General features: G+C 36.0%; 1 protein-coding gene across 1 annotated transcript in view; it reads right to left on the bottom strand.

Moving 5' to 3' along the window:
- crb (cell polarity complex component crumbs) overlaps positions 1–20,999 on the bottom strand; it is a 439,435-nt gene that overhangs the window by 79,919 nt on the left and 338,517 nt on the right. Inside the window, exons 16-17 of the mRNA XM_090397137.1 lie at positions 20,452–20,564; positions 11,860–12,619 (exon numbers count right to left, since the gene is read on the bottom strand). Of these exons, the coding sequence (XP_090253263.1) occupies positions 11,860–12,619; positions 20,452–20,564 (873 nt within the window). The remainder of the gene's footprint in view (positions 1–11,859; positions 12,620–20,451; positions 20,565–20,999) is intronic.

Genomic DNA, 20,999 nt, shown 5'->3' on the forward strand with positions numbered 1-20,999 from the left:
GTCTAGCTGCCACTGATGAGACCTCAATAAAGGTCAAAAGTAGTCTGACACATAATGCATAGCATTAAGTCAGACCAGTCATCCCATAATGCACAGCATTATACATGTTGTGCATTATGTGCTTTGCATTATGGGATAATAAGGCAAATGATGTGAAGTCACTAGCTTCTTTATATGAGTTGCTTAGTCCTGAAAATAGTTCGGGTGCAAACTCGGATAAAGGATTAAACCAAGTATATAAGTTCTTGGTATCTTTAATTTATAGTATAATATAACAAAGTGGATAAACTTCCAACAAGGTGTTAACTAGTTTGAAGGCTGTTCTAATGTGGACAGATTTTAATGATTGGGGTATTTTTCTTGATGTGTTGCTAACATACGGTAATGAGATTGTGCCTTTTGTAATGAATTTCCTCATTATCAAAGGATATTCATTGGAAAATAAAGTTTCTTCAGCAACTTTTTTGAGTAGCCATTTTGGAGGAACTTAACTAAATAGAATTTAAAGTTCTTTTCTTTCAATTTCACCATTTGAGTATATTTAAAGCATTAAGAGTTTAATGGAGTGAAATAGCACTAGTAAACAATTAAAAGTAGTAATTAATGCTTCCAATATTCCATCTCAGTTACAGAGACATCATCAGGGAGTACAAAATGAAACTTGTAAACACACACACAGTACAAAACTAACTAAAACACATGGACAAAAGACTACAGTCCAAACTATGTGGGAGTGCCCTTTAAGGACACCTGTCTGGGGCCTAGGATGTAAACTGTCCAATATCTAAAACTTCCACTATTTTTGAAAGTTTTATGCAACCATATTTATTTAAATAAGGCTGATTTTTAAGAGCAGAAGCAGATTCTAAAAAGAGTCTTTCTCTTCTGAATTTACTGTGATGAAGCATGAGCTTTTTGCAATTGCAATTTGTAATCTAGCCTTGCTGATCAAAACATGGTTAGCAAGGCCAGATTGACCTCAGTCATGCCTGAGGATGTATTTTTCATGTTCTTCTATACAGATGGTAGCTGATCTTCTGTCTGTCCATAGTAGGCCAACGTGCATGAACAAGAAACTCTATATACACCTGGAGCTGAGAGGGGAGCAAGTTTTTAAAATTAGCTACCCTGTGTAAGCAGATGGGTAGCTAATTTTAAGTGAGGTTTGAAAGTAGCGCAAAGATTGTATTTCTTTAAGAGTGGATATTTTTTCTGATGTGCCTTGAACACAGGGAATGGTGATAGCATTACAGATTGTGGATTGGGGGAATGACTGATTTTTTTTTATTTATTTTTTTAATAATGTGGGAACTGTAACCATTAGATAGAAAAGTGTGGTATATACGACTGAGTTCTGTTACAAGAGAGGTGTCATTGTGATAAAGGATATAAGCTCTACGCATTAGTATTTTTATTATACCATACTGTTGAGAGGGGAGATGATGGGAAAGTTTGCGAATGTATCTGCCTTTGTGAGTGGGTTTCCTATATACTGAAACAGTAGGTTACCATTAAGTAGTTGGGTGACCAAGGTGTCTAGAAAAGCCAGACTATTTTTAGTTTTCTTTTCCATAGTAAATGGGATTCTAGGATGAAAGATATTGAGGTGACATAGAAAAGTATCGAATGAGTGTGGGCCATGAAACCAAACAAAAAAGACATCTACATATCTCAACCAGATAGAAGGTTTGAGAGGGGGTTGAGTCAAGAGCTTGTTTTTCAAAATCCTTCATAAAAAAATTGGCAGGGGGGGGGGGGAGTGAGAGGGGAGACCCCATAGAGGTAACACTCTATCTGTTTGTAAATTACGATCTTTCAAGAGAAAAAACTGGAATGGATAGCAAAGGAAAAAGAGGTCAATGATATCAAGGGGAAAAAACTTTTTAAAAAGCAATAAGGTGTCATTTAAGAGAATGTTAGTAAACAATGAAATGATGTCAAACTCACTAAGATATCAATATCATTCACAATTATATTTTCAATGGAGATTTTAAAATGGGAAGAATTTTTTACGTATGATGTGGCATGACCAGTAAAGGGGGAATGCAATTTTGCTAACTGTGTGGATAATTTATAGCATGAAGAATCACTATTATCTTCTATGGGATTTTAGGGGAGAATTGGGTTTATGGATCTTAGGTAAGCCATATATCTGGGAAAGGGGGGGGGGTGTTGAGACATGTATGCAGTTTGGTAAAAGTTGATCTTGTTATTTTTCAAAAGGCAATTCCTAAGTCTGGTATATATTATTATTATTTTTTTTTTGGTCTGTAGCTTTTACAATCACTAGGGATTTTGTTAGGTTTTAGTAAGGATATAATGACTGATGTTTTCCAGATTTTTAGTAGTTTTTTTTTTTTTTTAATGTTGGGCCCATATACGAGAGGTTGGCTGGTCAACCTATAGTACTTTAGTACCGTATACGGGTAGTGGGATGGGAAAGGAGAAACTTGTTGACATTCGATTTGAAAGCCTGTATATTGTATTCCTTGGGAAATACATCAGGAGGAAGACTGTTCCACAGTACAGCAATAGCAGGGATAAAGGAGGAGGAAAAGAAATTTGTTCTGTGGGTGTCAAGATGTACTGTGAAGGGATGTTGGGCAGTGGCTGTACGTGTTCCAATGGGTTTAGTACAGAGTGGGAGAATTATTGATGCTGTTTCAGATGAGCCTTTTCCATGAAAATATTTGTAGAATATACAAATTGCAGAGGCTAAACGTCTATATGAAAGGGGGGGGGGGGGGGGGGGGGTGAGTTGGTGAGAGATGGATCATTTATCATTCTAATTGCTCTCCTCTGTATTGAGTCAAGCATTTTGAGGGAGCTTTTAGGAGCCCCAATCCAAATGTGAGAACAGTATTCGATAGCTGGGCGAATTTGCGATTTGTATAAGGTTAACAGCTATTTTGAAGTGAAGTAACATCTTGAGCAAAAGAGAAAGCCTAGTTTTTTGGAAGTTGAGGATGCAATGGTTGTGATGTGTTTATGCCAGGAGAGGCCTGATGTCATGGTAATTCCAAGAAGAGAAATTTCATCTTGTCTGGGAATTTGAGTGTTATCAAAAGTGATACTGTGGGAAAATGGTACTTTTTTGTGGGAAATAAGACAGAACTTGGTTTTATTAGTGTTGAAGTTGATGAGGTTATCTGAGCACCATCGAAGAATGTTTTGGAGGTCCGAATTAAGGGAAGTTGTGATTGATGTTCTGTGGGTTGTAATGAGTTGTGTAGGGTAAGGTTCATCAAATGAAAGGGAGGAGTGCAATGTGCTGTCATATGCAAAATTGTGTTTTGGGTTTGAGATCAACTGAAGTAGGTCATTGATGTACAGAAGGAAGAGGATCGGTGAAAGAACTGAACCTTGTGGGACCCCAGCATTAGTTGGATGGTGGGAAGATGGGGAGCGATCTACCATCACACATCGTGTGCGTCCAGACAGGAAGCTGGCAATCCATCTACAGACTGTCCTGAGACAGTCCAAATGATGGAAGTTTGCTTAGTAAGCCTTTGTGCCAGACCCGGTCAAAGGTTTTAGAGATATCAAGTGCAACTACTTGGAAATTGCCAAATTTTTCTATGGCATATGTCCAGAGATGGGTGATATATGAGAGCAGGTCACCTGTTGATTGGCATCAACGGAATCCATACTGGTGGTCGCTTAATTGCTGGGTACCTTCGAGGTAGAGTAGGAGTTAAGAATTGATGGTTTTCTCCATCACTTTAGATATGATTGAGGGGAGTGAGACAGGGTGGCAGTTAGATGACAGCGATTTGTCACCCTTTTTGGGAATGGGTTGAATATAGGCCAATTTCCAGGCTTTGGGATATATAGTGGAGTAAGAGAGTGTGTACAGATGGCATAGGACAGGAGTCAGTTCTGCTGCACAGAAATTCAGGACAACTGGAGGAATGCCATCAAGGCCAGGAACTTTTTTAGTGTCTAATTTTGACGACAGGTTTAGGATCTCTTTCTGGCAAAAGGATACAGGGGGCACTGTATGTTGGGCAGTTGGAATGACTGGAGGGCATATGTGTGCATTAGAAGCAAAGTGTGAAACTAATCTCCTGGTTTCACACTTTGAGAGCAGGTCAATTTTGCTGTGGGTGATGTTGCACTTGAGTCATCTGGGTATGATAAGGGTGGGAGTAGTGGAGGGCAAAAGTTGTGACCAATTGTTTTGGCAAGAGACCAAAAGGCGTAGCTGCTGCTAGGACAGGCTGCAAGTTTCCTGCTTTTTGCCCGTTCAAATTCTGTTTTGGAATCACTAATAATTTTTTTGCATCTGTTTCGGGCTTCAGTATAGGCACAGAAGGAGGATGGAGTTCTTAATTTGAGTCAGTTGTGATATGACTGATTTTTCATTTGCTGTCTGAATTGCTGTCCGCTATCCAAATCCTGGAGAACCAGGATTTGGATAGCAGATGGCAATTCAGAGAAGTGTGGGGGAATGTATGTTATCATGCCAGTGAGGATTACTTTGGTGATATGTTTGGATTGGAAGACTGCAAACAATAGTCCAACCATGGGAATGGTTGGACTATTGTACAAAATTATAAGTCTTGTTTTGTACTCCCTGATGATGTCTCTGTAACGAGACAAAATATTGGAAGCATTAAATACTACTTTTAATCATTTCCTAGTGCTGTTTCGCTCCATTAAACTTTTATTATTATTATTATCTGAGACCTCCAGGGAGTCAAGGACTCATCGAGGGAGGCTGTAAATTACCCAATCCAGCTATCATACCTTCCCTTAAATTCATTTACACTAGATGCACTCAGTACCTCTAAGGGCAAATTATTCCACTCACTCACTGCTCTCTGAGAGAAAAACCTAGCTCTTGGCTGAGAACAACCTTAATTTTCATGGATGCCCCCGTGTTCTCTCCCCGCCTTCAATATAACGAAAAATTTCATCATTTGAAATACTATAACACCCATTTAAAAGTTTATAGACCTCTATCATATCATATCACCCCTCTTTCTCCTGTTAACCAGAGTCTGTAATCCACATATTCGCAATCTGTCCTCATAATCTAAATCCTAATCCGGATATAATCTTTGTAATTATTCTTTGCACCCTTTCCACAGCTTCTTTATCCCCTTGAAACCTGGGAGACCAAATCTGCAAAAGTTGCAAAAACAACTCAGAGGATAATTTCTATGCTGAAGCGAACCTTGACATGTAAGGATAAGGAAGTAATATTGCCACTTATCAAAGCCTTATAAAGAGGCAATATTACTTCCTTATCCTTACATGTCAAGGTTCGCTTCAGCATAGAAATTATCCTCTGAGTTGTTTTTGCAACTTTTGCTATGTGACCTTTGAACTTTAAATTCTTATCCACCAATACACCAAGATCCCTTGCCTCTTCAGTTTCTTGTAGCATAACCCCACTAATATAATATGCTGCTGGATCTCTAATCACGCCAAAGTGCATAACTTTACACTTACTAACATTAAACTGAGAGCCATTTTCGTTTGCCCAGATTTTCAGTCTATTCAAATCGTTTTGTAATTGCAAAATGATTTGAATATCATTTTGCAATTACAATTAATCAGTATATCAGTAGCATCCCTGATTGCCCTACCTATCTTCGCATCATCAGCAAACAATTGCAAATCTGATGATAGACCCTGCTTGAAGTCATTAATGTATAGATTGAACAATAATGGCCCAAGGACTGAACCCAGAGGAACACCACTGGTTACCTTAAATCTGGAAGATTCACACCCACTGTATACCACTTTTTGATATCTGTCTGTTAACCATCCCCTGATCCAAGTCAATAAATTATATTTCAATCCCATATTCTCCAGTTTAACAGCCTATCGTGTGGTATCCTATCAAATGCCTTAGAAAAATCCAACATTATCATAGTGAATCTATTTCCTTTATCCAACTCGTCCGTAACATTGTTATAAAATATGAGCAAATTGCTAAAACATGACCTTCCTTTAGTAAACCCATGCTGTTCCCTGCAGAGTATAGAATGATTGTCTACCCATTTCTGTATGCAAGCTCTTACTAACTTCTCTAAAATCTTCACTACCACACCAGAAATACTAATAGGTCAGTAGTTAGACACATCAGTTTTTGCACCACTCTTGTGCAATGGAACTATATTACATTCCTTCCATTCCTGTGGGATCATTCCTGAGCTGAGACTCAAGTTATACAAATGTGTGAAAGGCCTAGCCAATTCAGCTGAACATTCCTTTAACAAACGGGCAGATATTCCATCTGTCCCTATTGACAAATTCTTATCCAGGTTATGCAAAAGCTCTTCAACCTCATTTTCATGAACCTCTAACTCTTCATCCAGCATAGCAGTAGCACTGTGCACCATACTACATACACCTAGTTGATATATCTTAGCAAAGTGAGCACTCATTAACTGAACAATCTCCTTAGCTTCCGACACCCATGTACCATCTGCATTCAATAAAGTTATTCTTCCACATTCATTCTTTCTTTTGCTTGCGGCATACCGATAAAATTCTTTTGGATTGCCTTTAGCTTTCATGGCCAATTTCTTTTCATACTTCGTTTTAGCTTTTCTCACAATATTCGTTACTTTTCTGGCCTGAGTTTTATATATTTCATAACTCCTCTCACTCTTATTCTCACGATACTCTTTCCACATCAGCTTCTTCTTGTGGATTTCTAGCTTGATAAGGCTGCACATCCATTTCACACCCAACCTATTTACTCTTCGAACACTAGGTACATTCAGATACCACCTTATTCAAACACTTTTGAACAGATTCCCATGCATTGCTGACATTTTTTCCATTCAGTAACTGATACCATGGGACCAAAGATAATATTCTTCTAAGTTGATCATAATTTCCATCTTTGTAATTCAGCATGTAGCCTGATTTAATCGGAGTTTCAATACAAGTAGATACTTTCCAAGAAAGAACAGCATGATCACTGTCACCAATTGGTGGTGAAATAGCTATATTCTTGACAGAGATCCCTTCTGACACTATGAGCAAATCCAACACTCTTTGACCTCGAGTTCCTTCTTTCACATGCTGCTCGAGAAAGTTATCCCGCAACAATTCAATAAATTCTTGTTCTTTCTGATCATGAGATTTCTCTTCTACCCAATCTATGTTCAGAAAATTAAAGTCACCCATGATGATCATTCGTTTGGTACCCATAAGGTTAAATTGGCGATGCATTTCTTTGTCCCCTATAACTGAGCTGCCAGATCTATAGCAACACCCCACCATATATTTCATTCTGTTAACCTCCACTTCACACCAAATAGACTCAAACTCATCATTACATGGGACATTGTTACCATCATTGTTTTCTTGTATTTCTTCCATAACTGGACTTAAGTCATCTGATATCATTAGTAGCACTCCTCCTATCTCATCTGTCATTCCTAAAAATAGTATATCCATTACACTCGATCCCACTTACCATATCAGATTCTGATAGCCAGGTTTCACTAATTTCAATAATCTTAGGCCACATCGTATTCAATAAAGCAACAAACTCAACCCCTTTGTTTCTAATGCGCCTGGCATTTGTGTATAGACAATAATTTACGACCTAGCCTATTCTTATAATTAGATATGCAATGTATTTGGTCTTGTTCTAGAATTTTCTCTTTTCCCTCCCCAGACATACTTAAAAGGTCTGAACCCAAAGCATATTTTTCCACTCCTACGCCACATACATAACCAAGTTCAAAGGCATTTATATCTTTATCAGGTTTGTATACCATAGCTGAACTTTCACACACATTTTTCCCATTCCTCCCTTGATGTTCTAGTTTCCCTGACTCTCTTGCATTAAGTCTCATACCAAGAAGTAATTTCTCCAGGCTTCTGATGCCAAATGAATTCAAGTGCAGGCCATCATTCTTATACAAATCTTTTCTGCCATCAAACACACCCCACATGTCTAAAAACTCGCATCCATATCTTCTACATAGCCTGCACGTGAAATCATTTGCTATCATCGCCCTCCTTCTTAATTTAGTACTATCACATCTAGGTAGTAATCCTACAATTTTTACTCTCTCACATTTCTTTCTCGCTTCTTCCAACAGACCTTTCATATCTTCTCTCATACTATGTTTGTCGCCACTTAAATTATTAGTACCTACCAGCACTACCATTTCTTTTACACTTCTTTTTTGGTTTTCAATTACATTTGTCATATTTACACTTCTAGTTTCGCTCCTGGGAAACTAGAAGTGGTGACTCCCTCAGCAAGCACAAATTTTAAAATTGAGTCACCATACCATATTACCTCTTTACCATATTTATCATGAGTTCTATTTTGTAAGGTTTTATTGATACCAAATTTTCAATTTCTACTGAAAGAACTCTATGCATTTTGTAGAGAAACTTTTGAACATACGAATTACTCTTTCAAATATATATTAACTAGTTTAGATGTAGTTTCATTGTTTGTAAGCAATGAAACTAGATGTAGTTTCATTGTTTGCAAGCACCTTTGTGGAAGAATCAATAGATATCTTTGCAAACCTATTTTCTCCTGACAATTACACATCTCTTTCATAATTGTCTCAAATCTTCATTCTTTACTTGGAAAGGAAGATTTTACTACCAAAAATATGGTTTAGCAATTGAGGAAGGAACTATAGCAGAGGCAACCCTAAAGCCACAAGTCTGGTAGAAATATATTGATATCTTTATTATGTAGAAGCATGCCCAGAAAAATACTTTGAATATTTTGTACATTTCTTGAATACTCGTCATCCGAAATATAAGAAATTTACAGGAAACATACCTACAAGAGCAGATATTTACATGCAAGTTCTTCCCCTCACTCTCAACAAAAATTAAGTATCGGCAAAACTTAAAAAATAGAGCTTTAAATATACCCGAAAATAATGATATTAAAAGAAAAGAACTACAAATCTTATTTAGTCAGTTCTGCCAAAATGGTTACTCGAAAAAAGCTACTGAAGAAACTTTTATTTTCTGATGAATTGTCTGCTAATAACCTGGAGATTAATTACAAATGCATGGTCTCCTGAAAATAAGTTAGCAACACATCAAGAAAAATAGCCCAATTATTAAAATCAGTCAACATCAGAATTACTTTCAAACCAGTTAACACCTTACAAAGTTTTGTAAGTTCTACTAAAGCCAACATTCCATTCTCCAAACATCCTGGGATATATAAGATTCTTTGTTATATATGGGATATATATAACAGGGAGGAAAGGTGTATGTAAGTCAAACTGGGAGAATTTTGAAATTCATAAAAAAGAACACAAGCAATGCTGAAAACAAGAGAGAAGAAAAAGCAAACTCATTGCACATATCCTCACAGATCATTGTTATTATTATTATTATGGGCTACTCCAAGGATCCTTAGACTCATTAAGGAAGGCCCTAAACATCATGTCAAGAATTATCCAACATTTGCACAGTATCTATCATACTTTGCTTTGACACATTCACAGTCATGGCACCCACAACAGACCCTGGCAACCTATTCCACTAAATCACTACTCTCCAAGCAAAAAACTTCCCAACTACACTCTTACTCAGTTTCCATGGATGGCCCCTAGTTCTCCCCACCACCAGACCTATTCTGAAAAATTTTCTCTGAATTAGTATTGTATAAACCTCTCAGTAATTTGTATGTCTCAATCATATCACCCCAACTAGTTTCCGTAACAGACAAATCTTCAACCATATTCCCGTAAGGTTCATTCCATAGACCTGCTATGCCTCTGGATGCTCTCCACCTCCTCCTCATCACCAAGAAACCCTGGCCTAAATCTGCATGCAGTAGTCAACATAAGGTCTTATCAAGGCTCAATAGAGGAACAATAACCTGCTTGTCTCTGATTGTCAAAGTATCCTTCAGTAATTAAGTAATATGATGAGCTGCTTTAGCCACTTTTGCTATGTGTCCCTTAAACTTTAACTCTTGGTCCATTAACACTCCCAAGTCTCTAGCTTTGTAAATTTCCTGGAGTACAGTTCCACCAATGTGGTATACTGCTGGTAATCTTTTCACTCCAAAATGCATAACCTTACACTTTGCCACATTAAACTGACATCCAATCTCCTTTGCCCAGTCTTCATCACATCCTCACATTGTAAATTGACAAGTTTCCTCCATGCCTTACTCAGAAGAGAATAATTTTGTGAGATTTTCAAGGAGTCTTCTAAGGTCATTTGCTTATATGGCATATTAAAAAGAAACCAAAGACTTGTACTTCATGACATATGGAAGTCATTAATTAGTATATGTAACATATACTAATCAATCTTGCAATCATGTACAGAGTTTACACAATAACGTACAGACTGCAGATGATGTGCTTAATGAACTATCAATCCAGTATTTTTCTTTCAATTTATAGAAATAATGGCTGTTCAGAAAAGTTTGAATTTTTTGTTGTCTTTTGTTTATTAAATATCTTCCTGAAGATGCTGTCAGCCATACAGAGAGAGAGAAACACACCAAAGAAACATTCAATTTTAATGAATAAGAAGTCTACAAGTCAAATCGGGTAAATTATTAAATTAAATTATGATATAGCCAACTGTTCTTGTAATAAGTATGATGCTAGAGTTAACTGTATGTATTTTCAATGATTTCTCAACTATTTGTCACCATCATTAATTTCCTGATAATGTAGCCTCAAAGAATGTACAGGCCACTATGACAGTACTATATAACTAGGTTGTTTACATTATTACTACTCCCCTATCAACAATTTTCCCTAAATTATTATTATTATTATCTGACCACCATGGAGTCAGAGACTTACCGTGGGAGGTACACACAATCACATACAATGCTAATTCGACTGTGCTTTAAACTGATTCAATGTGTCTACATTCACAACACACTCAGGCAGTGTATTCCACTCACCAACCACTCTTGCAAAGAATCTTCTGCTCACACTCTTCTTATACAGTTTCTAGTGAAAGCCTCTTGTTCTACCCCCTCTCCCATTTCATTAAAATTCTGTTCCATATCAACCTGATAACAACCCCTGACTAGCAAATATGCCTCAATCATCCCCCCCCCCCCTATTCGAGAGGCCTTGCCATTTACATTCTCTCAATCTGTTCTCATACTCCACATTCCAAAGACCACTGACCACGTTTGTGAATCTTCTCTGCACCCTTTCTAACATATCCTCGTCAGCAAGAAAACCCAGTGACCAAATCTGTGCACAATAATCCATATGAGGCCTGATCAAGGCCTTATTCAATGTCCATATACTTATTCTTTTTTACTTTCATGATAATGGTTAATGAGATTCAACTGAAATATCTTAAATAAAATCCTTATTTTATACATTAAGTTTCCAAGATGAATTAGAAGACTTTAACACATTAATAACTATTAAAACTAACTTAAGTTATAGTGAAAAACCACATAAGTGTAGAGATATATATATACCATTATATTTTCTATGAAACATGAAGTTTGTCTTCAGAAGGAGTTATGCTACATAATGAAAGAGTTGTAACAACATTAATATAGCAAAGGCCCAGTAATAGTTTCTTATTTGTATAACAAACATTGTTTCTCAGTCTCAATGAGGCATGCAGTGTTATCTCAATGAGACTGAGAAACGATGTTTGATTGTATAATATTCAAGAGGATTTCATTGATTAGAATATCAATAAAAAAAGAGAGTAAAGGAAATAATTTCAATGTCATAATTATTGCTACAAAACAGAAGCAAGTTCACATTTAAATTTAATATCTAGTGACTTTATAACAGTATATATATGTACAAAGAAACATAACACTATTATAAAAATCCACTGATTTCAATGTACTGCTATTAGTAAATTAATAAAATGCAATTTAAAAGAAATACTCACTGAAGTCCAGTAAAATCTGCTGAGCAAAGGCACTGAATATTGTCTTCTGTATGTTTACAAAATCCTGCATTCATGCATGGATTCTCAGTCACACACAAATCAACTTCACAGTACTGTCCTTTATATCCATAAGGACAATGACAATCAAAACTTGACATCTCGTCTTCACAAGTACCATGATAGCAATCATTATCCCAACACAAAATACAACCAATGCTTAATATTTTATTTATTACTGTGAATGGGCTAGTGGTATTAATTAATTCTGATGATGTGAAAAAGGGAAGTAAGATTCCACCAATACGTACTTCATCTATACATCCTTTAAAATATTTTGTATCCTCTGGACCGGAAAAATACCCTAAATATATTGATGCCCCACTATTAATCAGGTCCCCTAAACCATGGGTATAATTATCTTCTGAAAGTCTAGGAGTTAAATTTTCAATAAAAACTTTAACAAAATTCCCTTCGAAAAGTATGGTGACATTATGCCACATTCCATCGGTAACATTCTCAGAAAGATTGCTGGTTTTGATATTCACATCACTTTCACTAGGGCCAAAGTTCCACTGAACAACAAGGGAATCAACAACTTCAACTTTTAAAAAATAATTAGAATTCAATGGACTTCGCAGTTCAAGTAGAGGTCCTGGATTCTGTGTGCGAAATGAAAGAGTGATATTGTTAACAAGATGTCCTAATGGCTGAGCAGAATATTGGATAAAACTACTTCCATTAAATGATGATGATGCAACACCTAAAAAAAAAAGAGAAAAAAAAGGACATTCTCTTAAAATAAAATTATATATTCAATTTTTCATGTTCGAAATATTGTATTCAGACATGTATTTAAATTATACTATAAATTAATTATAGGATGCATTAAAGAATCATGTATTCCTTAAAACACATGAACTTTTATATTATGGGAGAAAATAACAATAAAGATTTTCTTCACTTTGGCAATAGACAAAAAGAATTTTGTATGGAATATTTTTAAATGTATCAACATGTTTCTTCCGTATCGTAAACTTCACTAGTTCCCTGCAGTTTTTATTTTTATTTATCTTATAAGAATTAATGTAGAGAGTGATCCTGATAGAAAGATGCATGAAGAAAAATACCATTCAACTAAAATGAAAAATAACAGTTAGCCACAAGCTAAGATTATGGAGGGACCACAAGATTAGTTTGTTAATGAATGAATTTCTTTTATCATAACATTATATACCTATGGAGCTTTGGTTGGGATTTTTCAATAGTCTGTTGCAGCAGTGTATGCTACAGTGAGAATACTACTTATTAATTAGCAACTGCTCCAAAATAAAGTGTCAGGTCAGGGTATCAAGGCTCTTTTCTTTCTATCTTTCCATGAACACCGTTCTAAGTCAAGTTTCTTTTTTTTTAAATTTTCCTTATTCTCTTGTCTGGTCTCTCCACCTTTTCCACATCTTCCATTTGGCCTTTCTCCTCAATTTTCATTTCAAAAATTTTTCTTTGTCATCATCATCAGCCATTTTCTGTTCACTGTTGGATGAAGTTCTTCATTTATTTCTATCTTGAGCTTTACGATGCTATTGAATTCATCATCTCTTTGGTCTTCCGATACCCCTCTCTTTCCATCTCTGGGATACCATTCAGATATCAACTTTGTCCATTTTTGAGTGTTATATCTTACAATATGACCCCATTGCCATTCGGATCTTTTGATGGAAGGCTCGCCCTAGTCTGACTCTGATCCGAGTACTGCACTTTCTATCTAGAATGGTAATAGTGAGTAATGATCTTTCCATTTTCCTCTGGGTAAATGGAAAGATCATTTTGACACAATTTTTGTGTCAAAGTTCATGTTTTCAGGATGCAATACACCAGAAGTATACAGTTGTCAAATATTTTTACTTTTAAGGCAAATTGGGATGTTTCGTTTAAGTGCTTCATGGTGTTTTCCAAAGGCTATCCAATCAAGTTGAATTCTATGTATAATTTCTTCCTGTAGTCTCCTCCTATGTTTACCACCTAGGAAAATACAGGAGATTACTATATCAATTTCCTGGTGTTCCATTTGTATTGGCTTTTTGGTGATGATTTTATTATAGATTCTTTTTGTTTTGTCTTTGTTTATATGCAATCCTTTCTTTTTACTTTCTGCATTCAATTCACCGATCATTTGCTGAAGTTCTTCTGCAGTTTCCTAGGTCATCAATGAATCATAGGTGATTCAGTTCTTTCCCATTTACCATAATTTCTCTTTTTTTCCAATCGAGGTTTTTAAAATTTTCCTTTAGGGCTGGTGTAAGTAATTTAGGTGAAATGGCATCTCCCTGTCTAAACTTCCTTTCTTATAGGAAATTTTTCTTGGTACACTTTTTAAATTCATTCTCATTATATGTCTAAACCACTTCAAGTGGGAGCGCACCAGCATTTTTTCAACACTTTCTAGTCCCAAAACATTTTTAACATTTCTATGTTTACTCTTTTTCTGCCAACACTCACCTCAGAACTTTAATTTCCAATTGCATTCTGTATATGTCTCTTTTTGTTAGTTTTCATATCTTTGCTATATAAGACAAAATAGCTTAAAAGTAACTTTTGTTAATCAAAAGCTTGCAACTTCAGTGGAACTTCAATGTCCCATTCAATCAACTCTCACTACTATAATGAGAGCTGACTGTATTATATGTTTTAATATATATTAGGTATAATTTCTGTCCATCTGTACTTCCACCTATTTCTTATCCAAATGGTAGTATTGCAATATCATGCAAGAGTAACACTGACCTCTGGCATTATTCTTTTCATCAAAACTCCTATACAGATGATGAAAGCAAATTACCGTATATTATCGCGTATAATGCGAAAAATTTATGGTAAAAAATACTACTTTTAGGGGTTCGCATTATATGCAGATCCTAAAAAATATAACATCTTATTAGACTTGCACACACAATATATACTATCTAATGCCTATGCAACCAAATCTACTTGACCCACTTGCATTCGGCAACAGTGCGCGCATCGTATCTGCACATAAATGTGCGTCGGTTGCCGAATGATAGTGCACAGTGAGATAGATAGAGCACAGTTAGGTATATCGGTTTAACCAGAGTTCATTTTAAATATCATTCGTTAAACAAACCTAGCCTGAAAATGAGCCAACAGAAACATAAACGTTCGTCTTTTGAAGCAGGATTTAAATTGCGTGTTGTGCAGTTTGCAGAAGAAATAATAACAGTGTTGCTATGAGAGAATTTAGTGTAGCAGAGAGTAATATTAGACTTTGGTGTAAGCAAAAAGACAGTCTTGAAAAAATCCCCAAAACGAAATGTGCCCGTAGTGGAGATGTAGCATCCTTTCCAAAACTCAAAGAAGAGCTATATGAATGGATTTTGATGCAATGACAAGATGGCATTATAGTAACAAGAAATGCAATTCGTTTTCGAGCTCTACAACTCAAGAATGGTAAATTCAAGGACACACCAGGTATTTCATCTTTTCTTGCTTCGCCTGGGTGGTGCAACAGATTTATGGAATGCAAAGCATTAACATTATGACACCGAACAAAAATTGCACAGAAGTTACCAAAGCAGCTTGAAGAAAAAGTTCAGTCCTTCCTTAAATTTATCATAAAATTACAGAAGTGTCACGGATATAAACTTTCCCAAATTGGCAATATGGATGAGATGCCCATGTACTTTGATATGCCTGGGAATCAAAAAGTAAACTCAGTTGGTGAAAATGTTGGCTTCATAAAAACAATCAGACATGAAAAAACGCATTTTACCGTTGTTCTAGCATGCATGACAGACTGAACCAAATTAAAGCTGACAGTGATATTTAAAAGGAAGAAAATTCTGAAGCATATGAAATTTCCACCAGGTGTAATTGTTTGAGCCAATCAGAAAGGTTGGATGGATGAAGAAGGTGTACAATTGTGGCTGGATCAAGTATGGAACATACGTCCAGGTAGCTTGTTACATCAACAAAGCATGCTAGTCTGGGATATGTTCCAGGCGCATTTAACGGAGGCAAGCAAAGAGAAAGCACGTGAGCTACGTACAGACCTAGCAGTCATACCGGGTGGTCTAACTTCCATTTTGCAGCCACTTGATGTCAGCTTGAATAAGCCATTTAAAGATCACTTACGTGAAAAATGGAGAGAATGGATGTCATTTGGTTTGGTGAAGATGACAAAGGGTGAGAATTTTCAAAAGCCTGAATCAACCTACTCACCAGCTGAGTTAAAGAAGCATGGGATTTGATACCATCTGAAATGATTCAATGCTCATTTCTTAAATGTGGAATAAGTAATTCAATGGATGGATCCGAAGATCATGTCATATACGAAAGCAAGGATGATGCACAACAAAATGGAGAGCATGAAGACGACGACAACTGCTACACTGATGACGTAATCCCTACAGATGAATTTATAAATGAAATGTTTGATGACTCAAAAGATGAAGAAGAATTTAAAGGATTTTGACATTTTGTTTTAAAATAAATATTTCTTTCGTTAATTCGTATTGTATTATTTATAATGTTAAGGAACAAGATTAACAGATCGCATTATACGTGGACATGGCATTTTAGGACAAGTTTTCAAACAAAATTTCTAGTTTGCATTATACGTGATAATATACGGTACTCTCTTCTTTATCTAGAACACTGCATTACATGCTTTTTGGACCTGATGGAATCCCATGTGCTTAAGAGATGTGTTACTGAACTAAAAGCTGTTCTTTATTATCTACACAATATAATATATTCAGCTGGCACTGTACAGTATGAAAGCAAACTCATATACAACCAATTCCAACTATTAAACTGTTGCTCTCCCATCAGTGTTGTCCAAAGCAATGAAGGACATTAACAACAACTTATTTGACATCTGGAAAACTGTCAACTAATCAGTGACCTTGAATATGGAGTTTGCCAATTGATATCTACAGCAAATCTGCTGTAGATATCAATTTTCTTCTGATCACCAACTTCTGGACACATGCCATGGGAAAGTTTGGAGAAATCTGTTCTGTTGTTGCATTTGACATTTCCCAGACATTTGATAAGGTATTATTTCTAGAAAAATTCCCATGTTACTCCTCTAAGTAAATATTATTTTTATTGCTATTTAGCCTATTTTTGTTTAGGAGTACACCTTTTTTAATGTTATTAGCTTTTACTCGATTTTTAGGGCATTACTGATGTTTTGCTAATTTTACTAATTACTATAGAAATAATTTTTTTTACATAAAAAAGCATTACATATTGTATATAACTCAGAAGAAAATAAAGTGCTCAGCTTGAGAAGATTAACACACTTATGATTTTTTAATGCGCTTTCCTGGCAGAAAACGAAGACAACTTTCAACAATAATTAACACTTTATACGGTAAACAATTGATGCACATGCGTGCTAAAGGATATTTCCTCTAAAATTCGCTACTTCTAACTACACATGCGATACGGGCAGACACAAATTTAACGAAGATAAAATTTGATTTTTAAGTCACACGGTGAAAATTATATGAAAAGATAAAGGATTACTGCAATTTGTAGACCGTGTTATATCGAAACCGCATTGTATAAATACCGCGTTATACGAGGGTTACCTGTATATTGTTTACATATCTTCAGAAATGCTCTAAAAATTGAGTAAAAAGCCAATTATCAACACAATATATTGTGTAGATAACTGTAAGATTAAAAAAGGGGTACTCCTAAGCAGAAATAGGCTAAATAGCCACAAAAATAACATTTGATACAGTTTAGCATCATGGTTTCTCAGCAATCTGAGATCTTAAGGCCTGTCTTCCTCCCTTTATAACTGGATTGACAGTTTTCTTTCATGTTGTTCACAATGTAATAATATTGGAAGGTGTTCTCGCACTTCAGATTTTCTTGTTAATGAAAGCATTCCTCAGAACTATGTTATTTCACCCACCCTCTACTTCTATATATATATATATATATATATACACATACATGACTGATCTACTCTCACTGACCTCAAACCTAATTCACAGTTTTACTGGTGATAGCATACTACACTCATATGACCAACCTTACAGTGATCAAACATCTCAAGCTTCAAGTTCATCTATGATAAGTTGCATTAAACAATGATCATACTATCCCACAATGGGGATGACAATAGCCTATTCACTTTCATTGTACCCAAAACAGTTTTGCCAGCTTTCTCATGAAAGAGATCTTAGTTCTTCTCCACCAGATTTCTCTTCTCAGACTGATTCATACTCCTAGTCTTTCCTGGCATAACCACATCACTTCTATAACATCTTCAGCTTCCCAAGAACTTGGCATCTTTCTTCACTCAAGAAGTTACTTCTCTTCTGTCCAGTTGCTTACCGTGTACAAATTTCAAATCCACCCAACCTTGAGAAAACTGCTCTCAACATTTGGAACAGTGCACTTAACACCTCTCTATAAGTTCTAGATATAGTTCAGAAGAAAGTGATTTGGTTGATTGAAAATCCCTCCTTCAGAGATGCTCTTCAGCCACTGTCTCAAACTGTGAGACAATGTGTCTCTTCTAAATATTTCCATGAGCTCTGTTCACCAGAAATAGCATCCATTATGCCTCCCGTTTCTGCTGTGGAACAGCCTTCTCAATGAAGTATTTCCCAAGGACTACAACCTCCAACTCTTTAAGAAGAATATCAACAGATTACTTTGCTACTGACCCCCCCCCCCCACATACACAACATTTATTTGCTATAGGCTTTGTGGCTTCTTGTCTGTGGGAGTAATAGCAAAGATGGAACTGGACTGCAAGAAACTGATGAAGCTAGGCATTTATGGTAATGGTTGGTAGAGAGACAAAGTTCAGAGGAAATATTGCAAAAGTGGAGAAACTATCTCAAAGGAACACTTGTATGTTAAGAAATATTTGTTAAAAGAAGTCAAGTAAAGCTGGTTCTTGCCTGGCCTCTGTTATTAGGTAATTTTTGGAACTGAGAGATTGTCATCATCATTATCAATTTCCTGATATGTACTCCCCAAGGGGTGTTCAGGTTACTATGGCAGCATTACATGATTAAGTTTACATTATTATTAATCTCCTCAACAATAATTTTCCTCCAAATCAATCTATTACTTGTGAGCACTCCAATACTGTCATATCTAACATTTCGTGCTTCTAAGGCACTTCTGACCGAATCAATCCACCTAGACCTTGGTCTTCCTCTGAGTCTGTTTCCTACCATCTTGGCATCAAACACCTGTTTTGCTAACCTTTCTTCACCCATTCTATTTAAGTGGCTATACCATCTTAGATTAGCTCTGCTTAAACATTCTTGAATGCTAATAATGTCAGCATCCTTTCTAATGTCTTCACTTTTAATATGATTCTGCTATTGATGCCATCAGTTCACTTCCCTACTTTTTCTCAGAACCATTATATCTCTGTGGTCTCTAGTCTTGATCAAGTGATTTATTTCTAACCCAACTCTCAGATCCATAACTTAAAACTGGTTTCAACACTGTCTTGTATACTGCTAGTTTGGTGTTGAGGCTAATTTCTCTCTTATTCCATATAAATTCATTCAGCTGGCTACCCACCATACCATCATCATCATCTTCCTTATACCCTCTTTTACCTTGCGGTGTCGAGGGTCCATTGATCATCGGACCTCACTCCGTTTACAGGATAAGGTGGTCAGCCTTATGCCCCGGTGTATCCTATGGCCTGTAGTGTTGAGTTCTCAAGGCCAGTTTGCCTGCTTTGCGGGATGAAACCCCCCAGAATAAACTGGGGAAAAAACCCTGCTGTCCACGCCCAAGACTGGTTAACTTGGCTATGGCTGAGGAAGATCCTTCAGCTCCTCACGTCACCAACGGGAATCGAACCTAGGACACTCCTTCCCCAGGCATATGGTTGCAAAGGGCATAGCCACTAGGCTAACGCGGACACCCACCATACCATCTTTGCTTATTATGTTGTCTACTTCCAGATTTAACCTACTGTCTTCACTAAAAACTGTGCCTAAATAGCTGAAATATTTTACTTGTTCTATAGGATCTCCATTTAGAATGCAGCTGAAGTTTTCAATGCTCCTGTCTATTTTAATAGTTTTTGGTATTTTTATGGCTGATTTTCATGCCAAATTTGTTACAGCTTATTCAATTTAGTTAACGAATCCTGGAAACTTGCACTAGCTGTGTTTTATGAGTACATCATCTGCATAAAACAAAGAACTAAGTTTGACATCTTAGTTCTTCACTTTATGCAAATGATCTTGTAGTGTAGGATTGTGAATTCCCAAAATCATGCTGTGATGAAGAACTTGACAAATAAAGAGGACACTAAGAAATGTGACCAAGTTACTGCTAGTGGTACATTCAAATGAATTCAGAAAATATTTCCAGTAACAACCGAATAAGCTCAAAAGCATGTAAAAAGCATGTAGCTGCTTAAGCAGATTATTGTGAATAACAAGAAAAACATAATCTCCATATGAAACTTATTATGCAAGTTTGAATGTGAAGAGAGCAGTTCTCAGTTTATTTCTGAGAATAAACTGAAATTTTTATACATCTACATAATTATTCAGTCAATAGTATTTTACTTACATTCATATCCAACTTCCAAATTCCTACATGTAGAACCAGTAGGACATGTGTTAATAGAGCAGGGTTCAGGTTCACTGCAAGTATTGCCTCTGTAGCCTGGTGTACATTCACATCTAAACAGAAGAATTTATTTTCTGAATTAATATTTTATTCTTAAAAATACACAATATCAAAAAACATTACAATTTGCTGTTTTAAGGATACTTGTTACATAAGACTAAATGATACATGCATGTAAACACAAGAAAGATATTTAATTAACCAAATATTTCAGTCTGGAAATAGCAGACCATCCTCAGTGGTATTACAAGAACAGTTTTTTAAAAAATACAAGCTAGAATACTAACAATAATTATACTAATAATTATAGGTTTGAACGTTTGTTCAGGGAAAGCGTGGAGGCCTTGCTCCATCGTCCCAACCTAAATCGCAATGACTGTATATCTATATCAAAAATCTGGGAAAGTCTAATCAAGATTACTCATTAATTTTTTTTTTTTTTTCAGTCATGTCTCTACTTCAAAATATTCCATTTCATACTTAGAGAT

The sequence above is a fragment of the Typopeltis vanoorti genome, chromosome 8 (genome assembly GCF_054136105.1).
Source record: "Typopeltis vanoorti isolate ZY-2024b chromosome 8, IOZ_Tvanoo_1.0, whole genome shotgun sequence".
Lineage (NCBI taxonomy): Eukaryota > Metazoa > Arthropoda > Arachnida > Uropygi > Thelyphonidae > Typopeltis > Typopeltis vanoorti.